The sequence below is a fragment of the Ovis canadensis genome, chromosome 2, assembly GCF_042477335.2.
Source record: "Ovis canadensis isolate MfBH-ARS-UI-01 breed Bighorn chromosome 2, ARS-UI_OviCan_v2, whole genome shotgun sequence".
Taxonomy (NCBI): Eukaryota; Metazoa; Chordata; class Mammalia; order Artiodactyla; family Bovidae; genus Ovis; species Ovis canadensis.
Window position 1 is genome coordinate 69,607,038 of NC_091246.1, and position 16,197 is coordinate 69,623,234.

Genomic DNA, 16,197 nt, shown 5'->3' on the forward strand with positions numbered 1-16,197 from the left:
GTCCAGTGGCTAGAATTGGGGGGCGGTGGGCGTGACGGCGCTCCTTAGAGCTCTCTCCCGCCCAGGCAGTCCCGGGAACGTTCTAAAAAGTATCCAAAAGTTCTGTGCCGCGCGCGCGCGCGCGCGCAAAAAAAGGGCACAACCCCCCACCTCTCTGGGCGTTGCGAGTCCCGACCTCGCCAGTCCGGCTGCACCTCCGGCTGCAGAACGTACGCGTCCTGCGCCTCCTCCTCGCCCGCCTCGCCGTCGGCCGGGTGACCCCCTTGCAGCCACCGGAGAGTCTGCGCTTCTCCTTGGGGCACCATGCCCAACGACGATGCGTATAGCAAGTCCTCCGCACCGTCGGAGGCCCCGCAGACCCCGGGGGCACCACCGCAGGGCACGGCCGGGGGCTTCGGCAAAGCGGCCGGGGCGCCGCTCGGGACCACTGGCGGCGGCGGCGGCGGCGGCGGCGGCGGCTCCGGCTCGGGAGCGTCTGGCATGGGCGCCGTCTCGAGCAAGAAGTCTCCGCGGCTGCCCAAGTGCGCGCGGTGCCGCAACCACGGCTACGCGTCGCCGCTCAAGGGCCACAAGCGTTTCTGCATGTGGCGGGACTGCCAGTGCAAGAAATGCAACCTGATAGCAGAGAGACAACGCGTGATGGCCGCGCAGGTGAGTGCGGGGGTCCGGAACCGGGCTTCAGCCCCGAATTTTTCGAGTGAAGCCCCTCGGGTCCCTGGGGCGCCACGTGGGGCGCGGGTTCGGAAGGAAAGTGGCGGTGCTTGCCGACAGCCACTGCGCGCTCGGGGCCGGGGTTCCTAGCCACGCTCCGATGCCGCGCTCCGAGGGCCTGGACTTGTCTCCGATGCCGCAGGCGGAGCCTGGGAGGTGCGAGGTTCACTCGGCTCCCGAAGCTCCGGATCCTTGACCCAGCGGGAATTGTGGGGTTCGCCCCTTCGGGGATCCTCTGGCTGTCTGACTTCCTCTTTTAGAACTAGCTGAGAGTTGCAGGGTTCGCTCTGCCTGGGAGTCCCCGAGATCCCTAAACTCATCCTCCAGCACAGAGTTGCGGGGTTCGCGCTGCTAGGGAAGGGGTCCCCGGGATCTCTGACCCCGCCTCCAGCAGCGAGTTGTGGTGTTCGCCCCTTCGGGGAGCCCTAGGCATCCGACCTCACTCTGAGCAGAGTTGGGGGGCTTTCCCCCTCGGATCCGTGACTCCGCCCGGAGCAGGGAGGTGCGCTTATAACTGGGGGAGGGGGTGTTTGTTGGACGGTGCCTTCTCAGGGTACTGGTTAGGCGGGAAGCAGAGGCCCGGCCGGCCGCAGCTTCTGCGGATAACGCGGCGCGGCGGGAGTCTTTGCTTTTCTGGAAAAGTCGCCGTAACGGACGCCGGCGCGGCGTGGTTCTCGCTGTGCTTTGGCGCTCTTTTTCGTATTCGCCGCGGCGGATCCTGGCTCAGCCATTTTGAGCACTGGGAAAATTTCATTTGCGCTTTAAAGTTTGCTGTCTAGACCGAAGATACTCAAGTACAGGTTACTTTGAGTGTGTTTTAAAACACACTTAAGAATTTTAAACGTCCACGCAGAGGAGAAAATGCAAGCGTTTGAGGTTTTGTCTGCTGTTCCTGGTGTGTGTGTGTTTTTTAACCGTCTTAAGCAGGGCAGTACTTTTGTACCTTAACAGAAATAAAGTCGTTGGTATCCTAAAAGAATTTTTAGAAGAGAATAATACACATTCTTTCCAGCTAAAAGTTGTTCCATCCTTTTAAAACAGGTTATTTACAATGAAATATTACAAAGAAACGTTTACTAACGATGTGCTACTTTTGGTTAGGAACGGGTAAATATCCTCCACTGAAAATGATATCCGTAAGAGCCTTTAACAGGACTTAACATTCTTAGAGATTACACTTTTTATATACACCCATTAAAAAATGTTTTAAAATAGTTAGATTCGGTCTTCACTGACTGTGAGGGTAGTTATGGAAATACAGGTTGTTTTACTTGGTTTCTTTATTGGTTTTTAGCTTAATCTATAGTGGAAAAGAATACACTGAATATGGCATTTAAATGCATCACAGTGAACTTACTGGAAAAAAAATTTATGACATTTAGTTGTTTTTGTAGGTAGAAAATTTTTTTTTGAATATTTAGCTGCTGGCTTTAATATTTAGTGTGGAGAGTATGCTTGGGAGGGGGATTTTTCTCAAAATGTAAGAAAAATATGCATCCAAGTAGGGCCATTAAGTTTGGATAAACTGTATTAGTAGGAGTACTAATTTGTAAGGAGGCTGTTCGCTATGTTAAAAACAAAAGGAACTCAAAATTATTTTAATAGTATAAAACTTCAGTATTTTCCACACCAGAAGGCTTGTGCTGTGCTGAGTGAAATCCTTTAAACAACCATGTAACAGTCATTCTAAAATAGCTTGAAATTGATCTTAAGACCCCAAAATACTTGCATTTTTAAATCAATTGCCTCACCTTCCCTATTTAAATAGCATTTCCTAAGAGCCCTTGAGAGGTCTTTGTAAAAGTGTTTTTAGTTTATGGACTATGTAATACTCTGTATGTTGGGTGCATGTGTGAGATTTGTGTAAACCAGGGCTTAAAGTGCACTTTTTTGTTGCATTGACATACTTCACAAGTTCATGGGTATTTTAAACATTTGTAGTCAAATCCTTAATATTCTGTTTCTAAACTTGGTTAATAATAGAAAATTCAATAATTAAACTTATTTAATCTTAATTGATTATTCAAAGATTTTTTTTTAAGTTGAAGACTCCTCTTGTTAGGAGTAAAATTACTTCCAAGTTAATCATCTTTCTAAATTTAGAGACTACAGTTTTCCTAAAACAGTCTGTAAATTGTAGTTATGCTTCTGGGTCACCATTTTGACGTCAACTTTTTGGCTTGTATTTCAGCCTCTGAGGTACAGGTGCTTCCCTTTCTTGTTCCATTATCACCAGTGGTCAGTTTGAACAGAAAGTCTGCCCTTTTTTGTTACTTGTAAACAAAAATACAATTTTTTGGGGGGGACACAACTTTTCAACCTCTCACTGTTATTTAAAAGAAGAGGGACCATGAGGAGTGTCTTCGGTATGCTGGGTCCTTTCCAGTCCCCACTGGGGGATATCCCACTTGCTTTCTCCTTTTCTCTTCATCTCCACCTCTACCTGTTTCTCCAGGGACTTCCAACACCATATTTCAGCCCCCCTCTCCCCATTACTTCCCTCCACAATCCCTCCACCCCACAGAATAGGGCTCTGTGGGTTTCCCGAGCAGCCCCTGCCTTCATTGTCTACCCTGGTCCCTTGTTGAGGGTAGTTCTGCCCCTTCATCCTTGCCTGTCAGGCTTCACTCAGGCGGCTCTTCACGGCCCTGGTGCAGCACCACCTCCGCTCATCCTTGCACTTAGAGCCCTTTTTGTGCCTGTCTTGTGGGGGTTCACGTGTTGTCTTGAGTTGCAGTTGCATGTTTGCTTCCTGTCTCTCCTTTTAAACAGTGAGTACTTTCGGATCTAATCTAACCTTACTATATCTTGCTGGTCGAGGTTCCTGATAGAGTGGCCTTTTCCATATTTGTGGAAGGAGGCAGTGAGTGATCCCACTTTCCTTCCTTCCTAATCTGTCGGTGCTGACTTCTGCTCTTCATGTTGAATTCCTCTGCTGACTCTGCAGCTTTTTCTCAACCAATCTTTTCTCCTAGTCTACACACATATTTGTTTATTGAAAAGTTTTTGAGCGCTCACTCAAAGCTCTAAAGGACCTCTGACTCTCAACCGTTTTTCAGCTTTGGCTGCACATCAGAGTTACCTGGGTGGCTATAAAAAGAAATGAGGGGGAGGGGGAGAAGAAATGAGGGATTCTTAGACCTCATCCCTGGAGGTAATGGATGGAGATGTCTGGGATGGGCAGGGCTTCAGTGGTTTTGGCAAAGCTGTAGGAGTGATTCTGGGGTGCTGGAGGGTGACCCACTGCCCTGTGCTTCCAGGTGGCTCTGAGACGGCAGCAGGCCCAGGAAGAGGAACTGGGGATCAGTCACCCCATCCCGCTGCCCAGCACGGCTGAGCTGATGGTCAAGAGAGAGAACAGCGGCAGCAACCCGTGCCTGATGATTGAGAGCGGCAGCTCCTCTCAGCCGCCCCCGGCCAGCACCCCCTCCACGGCAGCTTCAGGTAAGCCTGTGGGCCAGCTGGAGGGAAGAAGGGTGTGGCCACAAAGTCAGAGCCTCAGGATGGTCCTGAGTCCCAAGGCACATGGAGAGCTTAGAGCGTTTCTTGAAAGATCCTCCCTCTGAAGGTCTGTTTCGGCTGCCTCACAAAGGAGGTGGGCCTGAATTCTAGAACCAGAAGTTCGACAGCTTCACTTTCCTGTTGTTTTTTGCCAAGGCTGAATCTGGACAGAGTCAAAATCACAGAATACCAGAGAAGTTAGTCCAGAATTCATTGCAGTCAGCCCCTTCCATTCACGGGATCCTCCTGGTGGGAGCCAAAAATCCTTGTTTCCTAAAGCTGAAAGTCCTTTCTCTGGGAAGGACTGCAATTCCACTTGGGGAACATATCTAAAAAACACCAGATTCTGGGTTCTGAGTTTCAGTGGACACTGGAATTGAGGCAAGGCATGTCTCATTGGCATAAATTCTCTCTCATGCACTAAGATTATATCAGGGGTTATAGATGTGTATTGATTCATTTCATTCTCAGAAGAAGGAGGTGTTAATTTTATTTTATACTATGTGAAAATTGAGGTATAAAAAGTTTCAGTGATTGGCCACATCTGGCAGACTAGAAAGTATCTGAATAGATCCATCTGCCTGCAAGTCTCACAGTGCTTACTGCACTGGATCTGTAAATTACCTTGAGAATCATGATGCTCTAGAGCTGCACTGTCCAACATGGAGGCCTCTAGCCTCCTTGGGCTGCTTGAATCTAATTACAATGGAGTAAAATTAAAACTTTTATCCAGAAAAGATATACAAGTGGTAGAAGGCAATGGCACCCCACTCCAGTACTCTTGCTTGGAAAATCCCATGGACGGAGGAGCTTGGTAGGCTGCAGTCCATGGGGTCGCTAAGAGTCGGACACGACTGAGCAACTTCACTTTCACTTTTCCCTTTCATGCATTGAAGAAGGAAATGGCAACCCACTCCAGTGTTCTTGCCTGGAGAATCCCAGGGACGGTGGAGCCTGATGGGCTGCCGACTGTGGGGTCGCACAGAGTTGGACACAACTGAAGCGACTTAGCAGCAGCAGCAGCAGCAGCAGCAGCAGCAGCAGCTCAAGGAAAGATGCTTGATATCATTAGTCATTAGGGAAATGCAGATCGAAGCGATAGTGAGATACCATCTCATACCAGTTAGGATGCTTACCATCAAAAAACCAGAAAATAATAATATTGGTGAAGATGTGGAAAAATTGGAACTTCTGTGCACAGTTAGTAGGAATGTAAAATGGTACAGCTGCTATGGAAAACAGTATGGTGGTTTCTCAGGAGTTAAAAATAGAATTATAACATGATCCAGCAATTCCGCTTCTGAGTGCGTACTGAAAAGAATTGAAAACAGCATTTTAAAGAGGTATTTCTACATCCGTGTTCATAGCAGCATTATGCTTAATAGCTAAAACGTGGAAGCACCTCAGGTGTCCACTGACAGGTGAGTGGAAGAGCAAAATGTGGTAAAAAGAAAACTGTTTAGCCTGAAAGAGAAGGAAATTTTGACCCATGCTGCAGCACGAATGAACCTTGAGGACTTTATGCTAAGTGAAAAAAACCAGCCACAAAAAGACAAATACTGTATGATTCCACTTATATACTTGAAGTAGTCAAAGTCATAGAGACAGAAGGTGGTTGTCACAGGCTGGGGGGAGAGGGGAATAGAGGGTCATTGTTTAATGAGTATAGAGTTTCAGTTTTACGAGATGGAGAGCTATGGAGATGGATGATGGTGATGGTTGCAGTACATCATGAATGTAGTTAGTATCACTGAACTGTGCACTTAAAGATGGTTGAGATGTTTGTTTTTATGATGTATTTTGCAATAGTAAAAATAAAATTTAAAAATTTTAAACATTTAGTTTCTCAGTTGTGCTAGTCATATTTCAGATGTTTGACAGGCGCATATGTGGCTAAAGCCAGCCATATTGGATAGTGTGTGCTTCCATTTCTCACAAAGTTCCATTTAATGGCACTGGTCTAGAATACAGGGGCTTTAAGAAACTCACCAAACTAGGATCTGTGACATCCCATTGGCAACTATAAAGACATATATTTCATATTAAACATACCGGCTGAGATTCACAGTCTTGAACCTTCTAAGGCTCCATGAAATGTAACCTTGGAGTAAGCTTTAAGCAAACTTTTCATAAGTTAGTTTGCTGTGCTTAATCACTGGGCTAAAGTTGTCAGCTGCCTAGTTGTCATTAAATAGCTGTGCAACTTTAGACGAGTCACGTAAGCTCTCTGGTGGTCTTGTTTCCTCTTCTCAAAAATGAGGGATGAGCTCTTTGAGGCTTTTTAAGATCCTCAGAGTCTTGACTATTATAAAGAAGATTAGAAGGCCCCAGAGAAGCCAGGTGAGTGACAAAGTTACAGTACCCGCTACAGGCAAGTGTGTCTGCGCGCCTGTCCCTGGGTATGTTCCTGGGGCTCCAGAATCTCTAGCTCACAAAGGGAATGGTATTATTTTCTTGTTTTAGCTTTGTTGTGGATAAAACATATTTATAGCAGTTTCAGAACTTTCCTTTTCATAAGAAGGAAGGAGTATATCTATCAGAAATATGACTCTCACACTTTGGGATTTTAAGCTGTATCTAATTACCAGAAGATAGTATCGGGTCAGGGCAGACCTGGTGGATTCAGCTGGAGGTCTGATATGGGGATGGGGGGTGCCAGAGGAGTAGACAGGGGAGTAGCTCATTTGATGTTCACAAACATCTTAGGAAGTAGGAATTATTATTCCTATTTACAGACAAGGACACTGGTGGTAAGGAAGCTGACCCAGAATAAAGCTGAGTTGAGCTGGGATTCAGTCCAGGTCTGTCCCATCCCAGAGCCCACGGATTTGCCACCTGCCTGTGAAGGGAGGCTGTGGGAATAGTTGCTGTGTTTTCTTGGAAAACAGACAGTTATGATTAGAGTTTATGGTTTAATCCTCAGACGGGGTTTAGGGCTTATGGGCAAATGGAAACATATCAGGGGCAGCACCATTCTCGGCTGGCACAGAAAGCTGCAGCCATTGGTGTTGCAGGGAGAAATACAGGGACAGGGCTGTGATGGATCAGTATTAGTCCTGGGCATTTTGTTGGGAACCATGGGTGAACTTGGCTTAACCCTCCTGTATCCCACATTGAACTTCATGGAAAGGGGTGTCAGAGTTTCATTTTGCACCCCAACATGGTGAAGCCTTGAAGGATTTCAGGCTAGATGGAGTTCACAATGACCAAGAAGTTCTTGCAGGGCATTTCAGAGTGGTGATACGGAAAGTTACAAATAGAAGCAGCAGTTCAGGGTCAAGGAGAATGTGACCAGATTCCCCTCTTTGCTCCTGGAGCTGATGGACCTTGGAGTCAGTTCAGAGTCTTGAACCAGCGCTCCAAGGGAGAGAGTGTGGAAGCCAGTGGTGTGTGGTGCCCTGGGCTCAGCTGAGGGCAGGAGGCTTTGCCTGCTCTGGGAACATGGGCCCTTCCGAACCAACCTAGCTCATCTCAGCAGGGCAGGAGCCTCGTCCATCATCATCACTCACAGAACGTCCACCAAAGCCCTTGAGTTGGGATCATGAACTTCTGAACTGAGACATGAGCAAGAGAAAAACAGAAATGCCAGTAGAATTAAACTATATAAATATATAGAGAGAGATGGACAAGGCAGTGAAGGGAGGGAGGGAAGGGGGAAGAGAGGGAGAGAGTGAAGCAGACAAGACAGATTGAAGGATGTTCCTTACATTTTATGTAGTACATGGGGTGTCCCACTTGCTGCCCTACACAGTGTGCTACTGACAAGCATGTAACTGCGGTTGTATCTCTAGGGAGAAGAATTTCTTTAAAATAACCTTCACCTTTCTGCAGGGATTGGTAAACATTTATAGAGTACAGAAACATACTCAACGACTCCTTTGCCATCCCCAGCTTGTGGGTCTTCTGTCTGTTACCCCAGGATTACAGGTGGAAGCTTTACCTGTCTGTTTATTGTTTTTGTGTGTATATGTATATATATAATGTATATATTTAACATGGCAGGAGTATATTGCTCCCACTTGTGTGGTTTTTTTTTATTTTTTTAAACCATGGCATTTTTTAATGGCCTGGTATTCTGTTATATCAATGTGGAAGGCTAGGATTTGCAGTTATTTTGTGAAAGGTGAAAGTTGTAGTTGTCATGGAACAGTGCAGCCCACCAACTGGCTCCCACGAGAGGCAAGTTGCTCACTTTTTCTTTCTAATACATGATGTTGAGTGTCTGCAAGGGCAGTGGCTTAGTGAAATCCAGTAGATGTTTATGTCCTTGAGGCTTCTTAGTTATCTGCTTTTGGCTCCTGAAAGTGCCCAAGAATTATTGCCAAGATTATTGGCTGAATCCTGAGGCCACTGTGAAGGAAACTGAATTTGCTGAATTGTCGTTTCATCTATTGGAGAGCTGATCCCTCTGAGTAAGTTAACTTACCACAGTCTCTGCGATCCTTAGCTGAAGATTGGCCAAGCTCGATCAAAACACTGCTGGACGATTCCACCAACAATGGGTATAAAAGATTCTATGATTGTGGGTAACACTGTGAAGGAACAATGTTTTGAAGAAATGCACTGTTCCTTGCTATCTTTTATATTAACAGGATCAGATGTGCTAACAGGTGTACTATCAATTAACAAATGATTTCTTCTCAGCCAGTTTGGAGGCAGGCATCCAGAGAGAAAGGTGAGCAATTTTAGTTATAAATGACAATGAGTTAATAACTTCAGCATTATTTCTGTGGTTTTACTTTTTAAATTTAAGCTATACACACACACACACACACACACACACGTATATATAGTTATCAACTGACTTGAAAAAATCTCATGAGCGTAATATATTAATATATATATTTTGAAAGTTATCAGCCGACTTGAAAAAAAATCTCACAAGCATTCCTCCTCTTTGACATGTGGGCTCCTTCCTGTTTTATTTGATACTGTATTTTGCTTTTCCTTAGCTGCCTATGCAGCAAGTAGAAGGCCATTTTACGTAGAGCTTATGCTAAAGTCTGCGTACTTCTCGGCTCTTCCGTGCAGAGCTGTCAGATGAAGGGCTGCATTGTAGAGAATTTGGTTTGGCATGTGTGTCCTTTGTAAGTGAGAACCTGAATGTTATCTCCTGGGGCCCTCCCTTCTGGAGCACCCTGGGCTTCCACACACACTCACATTCACACTCCCCCATAGTGAGCCACCTCCTGCCGTCTCAGGCCTTCCCCCCACTGCCCAGCGCCTGTGACCTGTGACCTGTTTTCACTCACCTTTCCCCTGTTAGGTCAGCCAGGTCTGTGTCTGATAATGACAGGACACCCTCCTTCACTTCTCTTCCTTAGCAGTAATTCCACTTCAGCACAGAGAAAGAACTCATTCAGTAGGCAGCACATGCCTTCCTGCTTGTGTGCTTTCCAAGGGTTCAGATGCTGTACAAACATGCAATGTGGTAGTTTTAAAATGGAATAATGTCTCCATGCATTTTTTTGCCAGTGAGAAATGACTGATAAACTAACAGTTGAAGATGTTGAGTTATTTAAGTTTCTTTAAAAATAAATTTTATTCATTAGAGAAGTTACAGATTTACAGCAAAATTTAGAGGAAGGTATAGATTGCCCATACATTCCCTGCACCCACACGTAGACAGTGCCCCCATTATCAGCATCCCCCTGCAAAAGTACATTTGTTATGACTGATGAGCGACACAGACATGCCTCCATCACCGAGAGTCCAGAGTGTACAGTAGGGTTAACTCTTGGTGTTGTACATTCTGTGAATAAATGATGGTGTGTATCCATTATTATAGTATCATACCAAGTAGTTTTGCTGCTCTGAAAATCTTCTGTGGAGTATTTGTTTTTATCTTCGCACTTTTCCATGTTGCACAGAAAGAAGCATTTCAAATGAAAAACCTAAACATTTTACCCAAATTAGCTTGAGAGCCGATATTTCTAGGATTCTGGCCACTTACACGAGATGAGCTCCGTTTGATTTTAGACAGCTCAATTTTAAGTCGATGGAAGATGTGGAAATTGGGTTTAAAAAAGGCCTTCAGATAAAAGTATTCCCCAATTTTATTTTCAGAGTCAAAGAAATTTCTAGGATGTTTAATGAAATGAAATCTCCTTAAACTGAAGTAAGAATAGGAGGCTTGAATGAAAGAAAACCCTTAAGATGAATTGTACTGATCATTTTGATAGCCTAGTGTTTTAAATAGCATCTGAATCAATTTTATTAATTCTAAGGGCAGTCTCTATTTACATGTCAAATACAGCAGTTAATTGACCTGATAGAAATTCTCCATAGACAGTGTTTTTGTAAACAAGTTGACAACAAAATATATAGGAAGTAGCCTACTGGTCTACCTTGGCTAGAATGAAAATTTGGAGCCATCGAAAAAGGTAAATACAGTGTTTAAAGTTATAAATTAGTTTTAATTGAAGTATAGTTTACTTACGGAGAAGGCAGTGGCACCCCACTCCAGTACTCTTGCCTGGAAAATCCCACGGATGGAGGAGCCAGTAGGCTGCAGTCCACGGGGTCGCTAAGGGTCGGATATGACTGAGTGACTTCCCTTTCACTTTTCACTGTCATGCATTGGAGAAGGAAATGGCAACCCACTCCAGTGTTCTTGCCTGGAGAATCCCAGGGACGGGGGAGCCTGGTGGGCTGCCGTCTGTGGGGTCGCACAGAGTTGGACACGACTGAAGCGACTTAGCAGCAGTAGCAGCAGCATAGTTCACTTAACAGTATTACTAGTTTCAGGTGTACAACATGGTGATTCAATATTTTAATAGATCATACTCCATTTAAAGTTACTACACAATAATGACTATATTTTCTTGTGCTATACAATGACAAATTAGTTTTATAACAGCATATGTAAAAGTCAAAAGAAGCTTGTGACCGATTTGCACTTCTGTCTCCATTGTGAAAATGCAATCTTAAGGGCAGGGGTTGCAGTTTATTCATCATGTAGCTTATGTGCATAGTACAGTACCTGGCTTTGCAGTGCATGGTCAGTAAACTTTCGCTGAATAAGTTAACGACGGTTAAATTTGAAATGTTTTAAAACACTGTTAGTGATCATGAACTCACCTACAGATACGGAGTAAAATCACTGATCAATCTGCAATTTTGGTGATATTTTTAAGTGTTTCCTGATTTTTAAAATGCCTAAAAATTCAAATTAGTTTAACAGCCTAAGGTATAATTCATATTCTGTATACTTTGTCTGTTTAAAGTGTACAATTAAGTGCTTTTTTTTTTTTAAAGTAAATTCGCAGAGCCGTGCAGCCATCCCTGTAATCTAACTGTGGAGCGTTTTCATCTCCTAAAAGAAACTCTTCCCTTTAGTAGTTATCTCCATCTGCTCCTACACTGGGGTCATAGCTGAGTTTTTTCTCTTAGCCTTATGTTTGCAAGATTTACCCCTATTGTAGCCTGTATTAATATTTATTATTCCTTTTTAAAAACTCAGTACTACTCCACTGTATGGATATGGTGAGTTTTTAATTCATCAGGTGATAGACTTTTGGGTTACACTTTGGGGCTATTAAGAGCAATGCTTCCGTAACATTTTGGTGTCGGTTTTGTATTAATATATGTTTCATTCTCTTGAGTATATTCAAAAGAGCATAATTTCTGAGGCATATGGTAACACTTCCCAAGTGGTGCTAGTGGTAAAAAATCTGCCTGCCAATGCAGGATACATAAGAGAAGTGGGTTCTATCCCTGGGTCGGGAAGAGCCGTTGGAGGAGGAAATGGCAACCCACTCCAGTATTCTTGCCTGGAGAATCCCATGGGCAGAGGAGCCTGTCAGGCTGCAGTCCATAGGTCACAAAGAGTCAGACACAACTGAAGCGACTTAGCACACGCACACACGGTAACACTATGTTTAACCTTTTGAGGAACTGTCGGTGTTTTCCAAAGAGGCAGCACTATTTTACTACATTCCCACCAGCAGTGTGTGAGAGCTTCAGAAAATTCATGCTCAAGTTTTTTAAAATGAAAAGGTAGCATGCCTTCATCCTGGCAGAAACTATAAAGATACAAAACCCAGTCAATGGGTCTTTGGTCACCAGAAGTTTAGATCACGGAGGATTCTCTGGGATTGCATCTTCTTATCACTTGAAATTTTAATATGCTAATACTGCCTTTTAAAAATTTCCTCTTTTCCCTCCTTACTGCATATGTTTTATAGTGAAAGGAATAGTGTTTGAGGAATTAAACCACAGAAGAACCTGGTGACAGGTTTTCTTTGTTGTATTATTGGCTGATAGAAACACTGGTTTGTTTCTGAAGGGCTTAAGCAACTTTCTAGACCTTGGATGACAAGCGTTTCCCCAGAACAAGGGAGAGGGAATTCTACTGCCCTAGAAACGTAGCAAGAATAATTTTTGTCTTTGGGCCTCACTCCTGCGGAAAGCAGAAGAGAATCCTGAGAGCTGGGGAGAACGGACAGCTATTCTCCACGTCACCAGTGAGAAGAGAGCAGTCCCTAGGTTGTCATAGCTGTTGATAGCACTGGGAAACTTTTATAGGTGGTGACGTAAGGAATTGTTGTAGTGCTGTGCAGCCTTGCATTTGCTGTCAGAAAGCTCGTCTGTGTTAGCTGTTTCTCCTGTCTCCTCCACAGTGTCCCCCCGAGTCCTTGACCCTTGGGTTCCTGGTTATCTGCTGGTTCAGGGGTCCTGTCCATTGACTACCCCCTCAGCCACACGCTGGATCTTATGAATGCTTTTCTGTCTCATCAGTTGTTTTACTAGCTAATTTATTTTTGAAATATTTTATTGTGGCAAAATATACATAACATAAAATCGACCATTTGAACTGTTCCTAAGTGTACAGTTCAGTGGCATTAAGTGTATCCACATTGTTGTGCAACCATCCTCACCATCCTTCGCTAGGATTTATCTTCCCAAACTGAAAGTCTAAATCTACAGAGTGAGAGCTCCGCGTTCTCTCCCTCTTGTGACCTTTTTGCTGAACACAGCCTCTTTTGTTAGCTTGGCTTTCTTGGCCTTTGGAAGCACCTGTAGACTCACACGAGATGATTGCTTTCATCTTGCCAACATCTGTTCTTTTCCTTTCGTCCTTCTCCCAGGTCTGAAATTTTTGCTTTATTGCTGACTTCTGTCCTTGTTCGTATGCTGTGCTTAGTTGCTCAGTTGTGTCCGACTCTTTGCAATCCCATGGGTTGTAGCCTGCCAGGCTCCTCTGTACATGGGGATTTTCCAGGCAAGAATACTGTAGTGTGTTGCCATGCCCCCCTCCAAGGGATCTTCCCAACCCAGGAATCGAACTGGGGTCTCCAGTGTTGCAGGTGGATTCTTGACCAGCTGAGCCACCAGGAAAGCCTGTACACCAGTCTAATCTGTGCCTCTGGGGTGATGAGGACTTCAAACTCGAGTAGAGTTTCTCAGAGGGCTGAGGCCAGTAGAGAAGGGGACCCAGGGTAAGGCCTGATGCGTGATACTGTGAATTCTGTACCTCTGCCAGGCGATCTGGAAATGCTCTGTGAAGTGCTGTGAAGCCCGTGGGCCCCTGGGGGCTCTGGCTGCTGTCTCACTGGTTCTTGACTAGTCATGATTCCGTCGGCAGTGGTCCTGTGCAACTCTGTAAGTGCGTGTCTGAATTTCTGTTTCAGTCTAAAGGTGTCTTACTTTTCAACTTGTAAAAAAATTCAATGTGACGACCAAATTTGCTGAACCAAATTGTGTTTCAAATGCAGTTTCCTCTGGTCTCTCATATCTGTTGGTGGAGTTTACAATCACTAATCCCATCTTAGTGTACAATACCACTGAGCATACTTTTCAGAAAAAAATGTACAAGAAACTCTTAAAATAGGCTATAAGTAGCTGGTTTGTCGTCAGAAGGAAGTGCCAATTCAGTATTCAAGTAATAGCATATTTTCTGATGTTTATTGGCAGTGAGAGTTCTCAGATATGCTTCAGACACCCAGAGTCAGCTCAGTCTAGTGTATCCTCCCAGCCAACCTGGTATTGATTTCAGCATTCATAAAGCTACCCCCTATTGTTGCATCACCCTTTACTCTGGTCCTGAAGTTGAGGGTTTATCCAGAATACAGTAAATGCAGTAATTCTGGGAAGCAGATTGGATCCATCTAACACTAGTAAATGTTTGCTGAACTGAGTTGAATTCATCTTTGCTGAAAAGTCGACAGTTTGGCCCAGAGTCCCTCCCTTCCTTTTTCTCTTTCTTCCACCTGTTTAATTTTTCACTCATTCAACAAATATTCATCATGTGACTACATTGGGTCAGACCCTTTTCTAGGCCTGGGGTGTATATCAGTGCCTAAAACATCTGTGGATCTTGCACGTCTAGCAGGGGAGACAGTGGATAAACAAGTACACCAGTGAGTGAGCAAGATGCTTTCAGAAAGTATGAGCACTGTGGAGACAGAGTGATGGGATGCCTGTGTCCTGCTAGGGGTCACGGCATTGACAGGGTGGTTAGGGAAAGAGGGCCCCTCAAAGGAGATTAAATCCGAGCTCCTCCTGAGTGGCGGTGAGCCGTTGTGGTCAAGGTTTGGAGGAAGAGCCAGGCAGGAGGCACTGCAGGGTGAGACTCGCTTAGAGCAGGATGCAGGCTGGCGTGCTCAGTGCTGAGCGCAAGGGTGACGTAGCTGGGGGCCACAACTCGCTGGCCCTTGGAGGCCGCAGGAGCTGGGATTTTATGGTGAGTGCCATGGGAAGTCACTGGAGTGTTGCAGCGGTGAGTGCTGTGGTCTGATTTACTCTTCAGAGGTCTCTGCTGCTGTGTGGAGTGTAGTTTGAAGGGGGAGCGCACGAAGACTGTGCAGTTGGCCAGGCAAAGGGGTGCTGCTTGCTCCAGGGTGGCGACAGTAGAGCCGGAAAGAAATGGGGGAAAGGAGGACTGTTCTGAGGGCAAGTTTACATGTAACTTTGGTGGATGTCGCCCGCAGCACTCCCTCCAGAGAGAAGCTGCCACGGCATCGGCAGCGCTAGGTTCTGTGGGGCTTTACTAGTCTGAAAGTTGGGTACGTGTGGGGTGGTCAGAAGAATATTGGCCCCCCAGAGAGGTCCTCACCCCTGTCCCGGGGGGTGGTGAAGATGTTACCTTCAGAGCAAAAGGGACTTTGCAGATGTGATTTTAATTCATGGGTCTGCAAGCGGGGTGGTGACCCCAGATTCCAGGTGGGCCCATTCTAATGCCCAAATCCTTGGAAATGGAGAACCATTCCTGGTTGCACCAGAGATGCCACAACAGAAGATGCCAGGAGTCTCACAGTCAGGAAAAGACGTGACCACTGTGGCTGGCTTTGAAGATGGAGGGAGGGGTGCCGAGGCAAAGATTTCAGGAGTCCTCTAGAATCTTGGAACAGCCCTTAGCTGACAGCCAGTGTAGAAATAGGACCTCAGTCCTGTAACCACAGGGAGCTGAATTCTTCCAGCATTCTGACTCAGCAGGGTTAGGGATCCTTCCCTGCCTACAGAAACAAGCACAGACCTGTTAACACCTTGATTTCAGCCTGGAGAGACCTGGGTCAGACTATGGGCCCAGAAAACTGCAAGAATAATGCATTTGCATTGTTGTAAGCTGCTAAATTTGTGGCAGTTTGTCATACAGCAATAGAAAACAAATATAGTTGATATAGTTTATATTTCCCCTTTTCTTTGTTAGTGAGACTGAACATTTTTCCATATGTTACAAAATCATTTGTATTTTTTTCTGTGAGCCATCTGTATGTGTCCTTTGTCTATTTCTTTATTGAATTTCTTATCTGAGAGTTCCTCGTTTTTTATGGAATTGGCCCTTTGTGATATGAGTTGCAATCCCTCCCCTGCCCCCACCCCCCACCCACTATTTGGTATTTCAAGCCAGGAGACTAAGTGAGACAGCTGGGGGCAGACTGCAGAGGCCAGGAGCCTGAGGATTGGCCCTGGTCACTGCGCTCTGTGGACGAGTGGAGGAGCCTGTGGTTTGTCTGGTTCCCCATCAGCAGACCAGAGCCAAAT

General features: G+C 45.3%; 1 protein-coding gene across 2 annotated transcripts in view; it reads left to right on the forward strand.

The window, feature by feature from the left end:
- Positions 1-303: 303 nt before the first annotated feature.
- Positions 304-16,197, forward strand: part of DMRT1 (doublesex and mab-3 related transcription factor 1) — a 92,128-nt gene continuing 76,234 nt past the window's right edge. Inside the window, exons 1-2 of one of the 2 annotated variants that reach the window (XM_069579383.1) lie at positions 304-651; positions 3,972-4,163. In XM_069579383.1, the coding sequence (XP_069435484.1) occupies positions 304-651; positions 3,972-4,163 (540 nt within the window). The remainder of the gene's footprint in view (positions 652-3,971; positions 4,164-16,197) is intronic. The other variant, XM_069579384.1, reaches the window with a different exon arrangement.